The following is a 9,731-nucleotide window of genomic DNA, read 5'->3' as shown; positions in this document are numbered from 1 at the left end:
ACTTGTCTATTCTCTTTCAATGTGTATTGGACAAAATAACTAAATTTTTTTAAAAAAATTTTTAGTTCCAATCTGGTTAATTACAGATATTGTCTATTACAACAGTATTATTCCCTATATATATATTAGTTAGCTTCGTGCTGCTTTGAATATATTGAACTTTGAATTATATTCAAAGCAGCATGAAGCTAACAACTTCAGCCTGATTTCACCGAAACGTCGCATAGACACTCAAGATATTACACGGGGTAAAACCCGAACTCAGAACAATCTACATACATATACCCGTGAAAATCTACAAACACACACACACACACACACATACAGGGGTACCTCTACTTAAGAACTTAATTCGTTCCATGACCAGGTTCTTAAGTAGAAGAGTTTGTAAATAGAAGCAATTTTCCCATAGGAATCAATGTAAAAGCAAATAATGCGTGCAAAACCATTAGGAAATAAATAAAAGCTCAGAATTTGGGTGGGAGGAGGAGGAGGAAGAGGAGGAGGACAGTCGCTGCCCAGAGCGAAGGGAGTGTTTCTTTTCTCTGGGTGCTGGCAGAGGTTTATTCCCTCTCCAAGTGACCAGAGAAAGGAAAATGCTTTGTTCGCTCTGGGCTGCCAAAGCCTCCTTAAGTGCCACTGAAAGGCTCCTCTGGCAGCCCAGAAAAGCCTGAGATGGCCAGGATGAAAGGGGGAACGGCAGGAAACTGGCCGGGCCTTCATGCCGCTCTCAAATTTCCTGGGAAATTTTTCCCGGCTCGTGTTCTTAAGTAGAAAATGGTTCTTTAGAAGAGGCAAAAAAAATCTTGAACACCAAGATCTAGAAAAGTTCTTAAGTAGAGGCGTTCTTAAGTAGAGGTACCACTGTATGTATGTATCTATGTATTTAGGTATGTATGTATGTAGTAAGGGTATGGCTAGCTGATGAAGCCAGAACAAGGCCGAAATAGTGCTATCCTAGTCTCCCTTAATAAATCAAACTTCTGTGAAATCAAACTGTTCACTTAGGACAGCATTGTCAACACTGATTGACAAATCAATTTCACCCGCTGTTGTGTACAATCAACTTTGTACAGAACAATATTTCATTCGTTCAGATCTAGGATGTGTTATTTGAGTGTTTCCTTAATTTTTTGATAAATAATTTTGATTTTTTAAATTACCGGTATATATATCAATCCTAGACAAAAATACGTCTCTCTCTCTCACACACACACACACACATATTCAAGGAAAACTGCAAAAATCAGTATCATTTGCAATGGGAGCCCTTTACAAAAATAGAAATAAATGACTTGTTATCAGTCCAGTTTAATTCCTGTAAAAAAGGGCATATTTTGTTTTGATTTCCCCTTTTAATGGTCTTGTATTGTTAAAACGAATTAGAAACATAGAAGTCTGACGGCAGAAAAACCCCTCATGGTCCATCTAGTCTGCCCTTATACTATTTCCTGTATTTTATCTTAGGATATGTTTATCCCAGGCATGTTTAAATTCAGTTACTGTGGATTTACCAACCACGTCTGCTGGAAGTTTGTTCCAAGCATCTACTACTCTTTCAGTGAAATAATATTTTCTCACGTTGCTTTTGATCTTTCCCCCAACTAACTTCAGATTGTGTCCCCTTGTTCTTGTGTTCACTTTCCTATTAAAAACACTTCCCCCTTGAACCTTATTTAACCCTTTAACATATTTAAATGTTTTGATCATGTCCCCCCTTTTCCTTCTGTCCTCCAGACTATACAGATTGAGTTCATGAAGTCTTTCCTGATAGGTTTTATGCTTAAGACCTTCCACCATTCTTTTAGCCCGTCTTTGGACCCGTTCAATTTTGTCAATATCTTTTTGTAGGTGAGGTCTCCAGAACTGAACACAGTATTATTCCAAATGGGGTCTCACCAGCGCTCTATATAAAGGGATCACAATCTCCTTCTTCCTGCTTGTTATACCTCTAGCTATGCAGCCAAGCATCCTACATCCTACAGCAATTCAACAAATGCTGCCTTCTTTATCCTATGTTCTTCATCCACACAGGTTCTGCCACAGATTATGATTAAAATTTAACTTTAAAGGTCTGTTTGGTTTCTATTTTTTCCCCCTGGGTGTCCGTTTGTGTCAATATTATGGCCCCAATTCTCATCTTGATCTCTTTTTTGTTGTCAAACACAATTTTCCACCAACCCTGCCCAATGCGGGACAGGCAGTCCTCAACATCCGACAAAATTCGGAGTCTTCGGAGAGGGGAGGCATACAAATCTAATAAATACAATACAAATACAATACAAAAATTAAGAGCCAAGCGGTTACCCTTGTATATCGTGATGGCCGTAAAAATCATGCAACTAATTCGCTTTTGTGTTACTTGTTGCAGTGGGTCCTTAAGTGCAAATTTGGAGAGGGTGTGTGTGTCGCACAACCATTAGAGAACTTTCATCATTAAATTCCCTCTTTTTGAAGCAGGGGAAAAGTTCAAACGGAAACGCGAAATGGGGGATTTGTTTAAAGATCCGGAAGCCGGAACGGAGAAGGAAAAAGAGGGACGGGGGAGAGAGAGAGAAACACACTGCGTGTCCAGAAAAACAGAATGGGGTTTTCATTTTTATATACAAGACACATTTATCCATTAAATTTAGAACACAGTACAAAAAAAACCACTTCAACTAATTAATCTTACAACGCGGTTCAGATCAGTTACTGCTCTTATTCCTAATAATAAAGGAGGGGAAGGCATTGGCGAGGGAGGGGAGGGAAGGAGGGAGGGAGGGGGGGGGGATTCCAGGTAATTGCCTCCTTTGGATTCGCTGGGCAGTAATTTATTTCATTTTGGTGGGGAGGGCGGCGATGGGCAAGGCTCGGGAGGGGCGAGAGGGAGAGTCGAGGAGTAGGGGGGGGAAAACCGGGGGGGGGGGGAAAAGAAAGAAAGAAAAAAGGAAAAAAAGAAAGAAAAAGCCCCCTAAAAACAGCTTGAACGGCTCTTTGAATGAATGCGGGGAGGGAAGGAGAGAGAAAAAAAGAGAGAGAGGAGGAGAAAGAAAAGAGAGAAAAAAAGAAAAGATACAAATTCTATATTACATACGATAAAAGTGATGATGGGGGGAATGAAAGGAAGAGGGAAAGAAGGAAGGAGGGGCGTCCGCGGCTGGTCCGAAGACCGGACGGACGGCCGATCTTCCAAGGCTTTTGTTGAGCCGTGCCGAGGGGGGGGGGCGCACTCTCCCGTGTGGTGGAGGGACGGGCAGGTGGGCTGGGGGGGTCTCGTTCCTTTTTTCTTTTTCTTTTTTTGGGGGGGGGATTGATGGGTCCCTAGACGTTCTTCTGCCGGTCTCTTGGTTGAAGTGTCACGCTGCTGCTGCTGCTGCTGCTACCGCCGCCATGGAGAGGAGGAGAGTTTGGGGGGGCGGACGGGGGGGTGGTCAGTTGGCACCCCAGTTGTAGCTGTTGTAGGCCGACTTGTTAGCCTGCGATTTCTGCGGGATGGAACTGCCTTGGCTGCGCTGGCCGGTGCTGCTCTGCAAGGGGGGAGAAAAGGGGGTTGAGAGTCAGCCAACACACACACACACACACACACACACACACAAAATCCATCTTGATTTAAGAGACGGAGCCCCGAGTCCCAAAATCATGCATTGGAATGGTGGGAAGGAGGGGGAGAACTCGGGAAATGCATTTGTTAAATTCCCGCATTGCCCGTCGCCCTCCAGTGACTCTGGGAGTCTTGCAGCCGCATGGAGAAGAGGATATAAAAGGATGGGGAGTGTTAACGACACATGTTTTCCCAGTATTTATATAGTTTTGGGGTGTGGGGTTTTTTTTTTTTTTTATTGTAAGCTTCCCAGAGTAAGATTGCTGGCCAATAAATTTGACAGACAAATGACTGACAGGTAAATTTAGTTGATAGTTGATTGGGTAGATAGGAAGGATAGATGGATGGATGGTAGATAGATAGGTAGGTAGGTAGGTAGGAAGGACAAAGAGAGAGAGAGAGAGAAAGGAAAATAAATAGGTAGTAAATAAATAGGTACGTAGGTAATATATTTATTTGTTTGTTTTGTCAAGTCTGTATAGATGGTATACAAAGATATAACAATGTTTATATACATGATACTAGTAAGAGACATTAGGACAGGGGATGGAAGGCACTTGGTGCACTTATGCACAACCCTTGTTAAGTAAGTAAGGAAGTAAGGAAGGAAGGAAGGAAGGAAGGAAGGAAGGAAGGAGAGAGAGAGAGAGAGAGAGAGAAAGGAAAATAAAGAGGTAATAAATAAATAGGTAGGTAGGTAAGATATTTATTTTATTTATTCTTATTTCATTTGATTTGTCACGTGCGTATAGGTGGCATACAAAGATATAACAATGTTTATATACATGATACTAGTAAGAGGGAAGGCACTTGGTGCACTTATGAACACCCCTTACTGACCACTTAGGAATCGGGAGAGGCCAACAGTGGATAGTCTAAGGGTAAAGAAGAGTATACACACACAAACACACCACAAGACAGGCAGGCAGACAGACAGTTCAGTAGATGGATATGGCAGATAAGATACACAAGTGAGAGGTAAGTAAGCAGGCAGGCAGGTACAGGGATTATGGGCAGTTCTGGGTTCAGGGCTGGGAGCCGGCAACGTGTCTGTGTCCATCTCAGGTCCACTTTCCTACTTACCTGCCCGTCTTGCTGCAAATGATGATGCAAGATTTGGGAGTGAGGTTGTTGGTGGGGGGTCAGGATGTGCATGAAGGGCGCCGGAGGGTAGGCCGCAGCCGTGGCAGGGTTGATGGGGCCCCCGCTGCCCAGGGCCGACGGCAAGTTGAAGGAGGCCGCTGGCGTCCCAGTGTGAAATCCCTGCTTCTCAAAGGACTGCTGCAGAGGGGAGGAAACGGGAGGTCGGGCTCACACGCTCTCGGGTTCCAATCTTGACAAATCTAAGACTCGTGGGCTTCAACTCCCAGAATCCCCCTGGGTGAGGAGGAACTGGAACTCACTGTCCGCTAGTGATTGGCCCAAAATCATCCAGCCAACTTTCACATTCAAGTCAGGACTAGAACTCACAACCTCCAAGTGATTGGCTCAAAGCCCCCCAGCTAATTCCATGCTTAAGGCAGGACTAGAACTCCCTGTCTCCAAGTGATTGGCTCAAAGCCCCCCAGCTAATTCCATGCTTAAGGCGGGACTAGAACTCCCTGTCTCCAAGTGATTGGCTCAAAGCCCCCCAGCTAATTCCATGCTTAAGGCAGGACTAGAACTCCCCGTCTCCAAGTGATTGGCTCAAAGCCCCCCAGCTAATTCCATGCTTAAGGCGGGACTAGAACTCCCTGTCTCCAAGTGATTGGCTCAAAGCCCCCCAGCTAATTCCATGCTTAAGGCGGGACTAGAACTCCCTGTCTCCAAGTGATTGGCTCAAAGCCCCCCAGCTAATTCCATGCTTAAGGCGGGACTAGAACTCCCTGTCTCCAAGTGATTGGCTCAAAGCCCCCCAGCTAATTCCATGCTTAAGGCGGGACTAGAACTCCCTGTCTCCAAGTGATTGGCTCAAAGCCCCCCAGCTAATTCCATGCTTAAGGCGGGACTAGAACTCCCTGTCTCCAAGTGATTGGCTCAAAGCCCCCCAGCTAATTCCATACTTAAGTCGGGACTAGAACTCCCTGTCTCCAAGTGATTGGCTCAAAGCCCCCCAGCTAATTCCATACTTAAGTCGGGACTAGAACTCCCTGTCTCCAAGTGATTGGCTCAAAGCCCCCCAGCTAATTCCATACTTAAGTCGGGACTAGAACTCCCTGTCTCCAAGTGATTGGCTCAAAGCCCCCCAGCTAATTCCATACTTAAGGCGGGACTAGAACTCCCCGTCTCCAAGTGATTGGCTCAAAGCCCCCCAGCTAATTCCATGCTTAAGGCGGGACTAGAACTCCCCGTCTCCAAGTGATTGACTCAAAGCCCCCCAGCTAATTCCATACTTAAGTCGGGACTAGAACTCCCCGTCTCCAAGTGATTGGCTCAAAGCCCCCCAGCTAATTCCATGCTTAAGGCGGGACTAGAACTCCCCGTCTCCAAGTGATTGGCTCAAAGCCCCCCAGCTAATTCCATACTTAAGTCGGGACTAGAACTCCCTGTCTCCAAGTGATTGGCTCAAAGCCCCCCAGCTAATTCCATGCTTAAGGCGGGACTAGAACTCCCCGTCTCCAGGTGATTGGCTCAAAGTCCCCCAGCCAAATTCCATGCTTAAGGTGGGACTATAACTCAGTGTCTGCTGGTTGCTAGGCCAAACCTTAACCACTAGGCCAGGACTGGCTCTTATCCCTCTCATGCTTTTATTTATTTATTTATTTGATTTGTATGCCATCCCTCTCCGTAGACTTGGGGAGGCTAACAACAATAATAAAAACAGCATATAACAAATCTAATATTTAAAATAACTAAAAAACCCACCTTATTAAAAACCAAACAAGCACACACACAAACATACCATGTATAAACTGTAGAGGCCCAGGGGGAAAAATATCTCAGCTCCCCCATGCCTGACGACAGAGGTGGGTTTTAAGGAGCTTACGAAAGGCGAGGAGGGTGGGGGCAATTCTAATCTCTGGGGGGAGCTGGTTCCAGAGGGCCGGAGCTGCCACAGAGAAGGCTTTTCCCCTTGTTTTGTCGACGGGACCCGGAGAAGGCCCACTCTGTGGGACCTAACTGGTCGCTGGGATTTGTGTGGCAGAAGGCGGTCCCGGAGATATTCTGGTCCGATGCCATGAAGGGCTTTATAGGTCATAACCAACACTTTGAATTGTGACTGGAAACTGATCGGCAACCAGTGCAGACTGCGGAGTGTTGGTGTGACATGGGCATACCTAGGTAAGCCCATGACTGCTCTCGCAGCTGCATTCTGTGCGATCTGAAGTTTCCGAACACTCTTCAAAGGTAGCCCCATGTAGAGAGCGTTACAGAAGTGGAACCTCGAGGTGATGAGGGCATGAGTGACTGTGAGCAGTGAGTCCCGGTCCAGATAGGGCCACAACTGGTGCACCAGGCGAACCTGGGCAAACGCCCCCTGGCCACAGCTGAAAGATGGTTCTCTAATGTGAGCTGTGGATCGAGGAGGACGCCCAAGGAGGACTCCACATCTCCCAGGGAAAAATACCCGTTTCGTTTCACAAACTACCAACCTGCGTTTTAGAATAAACAGACCCAGAGATATCAGGCACTCCTGTGTTACTGGATGTTACGGAAACTCCTGAGGGGGAAGAAGGAGCAGATATTAGCCATCTTAATTAATCCATTTAGTGTCTAAAACAGGCCTTGGGGTTAGAATTCCTGATGAACCACGTCAGATCCACTTAACAGCCCATTGCTAACTGGACAGCTGCAACGATTCGCCTAAGAATGGCGGCCGAGAAGGTCAAAGAAACAGGGGCAAACGCACTGAACCAGTTTAGCTTTTTTGGAAATGAGACATTTTGGCCTCGATGGTGGTCGTAGAGATATTTAGGTAGCGGCCACTTTGAACAGGCCCCCACCCCCCTGAAAGCGTTAAAAAAGTGTGAGCTAGGTTCTGCGCCTCCACACTCCTTATAAACCAAAGCCCATTTAAATCCCCTTACCCGTGCTGTATCCATGGGACCCATAACCACTGGCTTGCTGAAACTGGGCGGCCGAGGCATTCACGCTGACGTTGACGCTGTGCTGTTTGGAAGAAGTAGGGGCGACCTGGGGAAAAAGCGGAGAAGAGGGAGGATGAGAGGCAGGAAGGGGGCTCGCCCTCCCCCCTCCCACAAACACTTTTAATCCCACGTAGGGCCACGCACACTCACGGGAAAGACAGCCGGCCCGTACTGAAAGGTGCTAGGCAGCCCAGGAACCCCGGTGTAGTAGGGCAGGCTGGTGTAACTGTAGCCGGGCGGTAAGGCCGGGTTGAGGAACGTCTGTTGGGTGGTATGATGGGTTTGGGTCTGGTTCTGTTGAGGCTGGGCCAGCGTGGTCGCCGGCGCGGGGGAAGAGGCGTCGCCTCGGCCAAATTTCGTGAGGTCGCCTGGAAGAAACGGGGGCGCGTTGGGTAAGGCCGGGCCCTGTCCATGTGCGGGGTGGTGTGATGGCCACAGAACAGGGAAAACGCAAACAGCCGGCAGTTCAAACCGCCCCTCTGTTGCTCCAAATTTCCCCAATAAATTTTATTGATTTTGATAGTAATAAACAAATACACACAACACAAAAACAGTGCATTAAAATGATAGGAAGTGGGGTAAACCTGTGAGAAAGAACAGAATTGAAGGAGGATAACAGACATTATATGTTAAAGTTAGAAATAGTAATTAATTACGGTAAGAAGGATAATATTGCTATGGTTATTTGTATTGCTATGTATGAAACTTGGAAAACAAACCAATGCCATCCACTTGAGATATGTAAAAAATGAAACACTTTTGTAGAACGGGAAAAAAAAGAAAGAAAGAAAAAAAGAAAAGAAAGAAAGAAAGAAAGGAGAGCGGGAGGAAGGAAGGAAAGGCGGGAGGGGCAAAGGAAGGAAGGAAGGAAGAACAAAAGAAAGAAAGAAAGAAAGAAAGAAAGGAGAGCAGGAGGAAGGAAGGAAAGAAGGAAGGAAGGAAGGAAGGAAGGAAGGAAGGAAGGAAGGAAGGAAGAAAGAAAGAAAGAAAGAAAGAAAGAAAGAAAGAAAGAAATCTATCCAGCCCTTCTGGTTTTTCCACTTACCAGAATAAGGGTTGCTGTTTAAGCTTGCATCTCTTCCGGTCAGAGGGGTGGTTGGTGTGGGGAACGGGATACTATAGTAGTCCTGGAAGGAAGGGACGGAGGGAGGAAGAGAAATGAGGAGGAGGAAGGTAAAATTACACCCCAGGAACAGGAAATTATGTTTGCAGACTTTGCAATAAAAAGTGAGGGAAAAGATACCACAGCAGCAAAGTTAGGGGATTTTTTTTTTTAGTTGTTGTTCTTTAAAGGTCCTTACAAGAATTAAAGGTCCTTTTAAAAGTCCTTGCAGCCAAAAATAGTCCCTGACTTCTAACGGTTCACTTAGTGTCTGTTCAAAGTTACAACGGCACTGAAAAAAGTGACTTAGGACAGTTTTTCCAGACTTACGACCTTTGCAGTACCCCAATAGTCATGTGATCAAAATTCAGATGCTTAGCATCACGTATTTATGGCGGTCGGTCGTAGCTTTGCTGGGGGAGGAATGGTAATCAAGTGATTCCCCGTTTGCAACTTTTTGACAAGCAAAGTCAAGAGGGAAAATCCCTTCTCCACAACCGAGTGACTTAATTTAGTAAGTGCAGTCGTTCACTTAAACCACGGCCTGATTGGGGTAGATGGCAGGGCTGGTGCGGAAATACAATTTTACGTCGTTTTATTCTGTTTTACATATTTATGTATTAAATTATTGCATTTGATTGCTATGTCTTTTTAAATTATTTTTGTATTAGAGAAAGAATAATTTTATATACAATTATGAGTGACGTACACACTTTAAAAACAAGAGAGATGAACATACTCTATCTTTACTTAAATGTTTTAACTTATACATTTCTAAATTGTTTGCAGATTTTCATATCAATAGCATATGTACTTTTTTGATTTAACTCTGTTCCTTGTAGTAATAATAATAATAATAATAGTAAGTTGTTTTAGTAATAAAGGCTTAATTATCAATAACAAATAAAAATCATTCTAGATCAAATTAATGTAGCTTACTTATCACTGGAAAAAAATATCATTTAATTCTAAATTACCT

At 45.0% G+C, this 9,731-nt stretch overlaps 1 protein-coding gene across 9 annotated transcripts in view; it reads right to left on the bottom strand.

The window, feature by feature from the left end:
- Nucleotides 1-2,585: 2,585 nt before the first annotated feature.
- The window catches only part of UBAP2L (ubiquitin associated protein 2 like), a 59,560-nt gene continuing 52,414 nt past the window's right edge, over nt 2,586-9,731 (bottom strand). For 5 of the 9 annotated variants that reach the window (XM_070766288.1, XM_070766293.1, XM_070766286.1 and 2 more), the window contains 6 exons: nt 8,696-8,777; nt 7,795-8,018; nt 7,591-7,696; nt 7,156-7,223; nt 4,667-4,864; nt 2,586-3,509 (listed from right to left, as the gene is read on the bottom strand). In XM_070766288.1, coding sequence (XP_070622389.1) covers nt 3,414-3,509; nt 4,667-4,864; nt 7,156-7,223; nt 7,591-7,696; nt 7,795-8,018; nt 8,696-8,777 — 774 coding nt within the window. In that variant the 3' untranslated portion in view covers nt 2,586-3,413. The remainder of the gene's footprint in view (nt 3,510-4,666; nt 4,865-7,155; nt 7,224-7,590; nt 7,697-7,794; nt 8,019-8,695; nt 8,778-9,731) is intronic. The other 4 variants (XM_070766291.1, XM_070766295.1, XM_070766289.1 and 1 more) reach the window with 1 other exon arrangement.

The sequence above is a fragment of the Erythrolamprus reginae genome, chromosome 13, assembly GCF_031021105.1.
Source record: "Erythrolamprus reginae isolate rEryReg1 chromosome 13, rEryReg1.hap1, whole genome shotgun sequence".
In the NCBI taxonomy this organism is placed as follows: Eukaryota; Metazoa; Chordata; class Lepidosauria; order Squamata; family Dipsadidae; genus Erythrolamprus; species Erythrolamprus reginae.
Note: the sequence above shows the minus strand (reverse complement) of the source record. Positions and strands in the feature narration are given on the sequence as shown.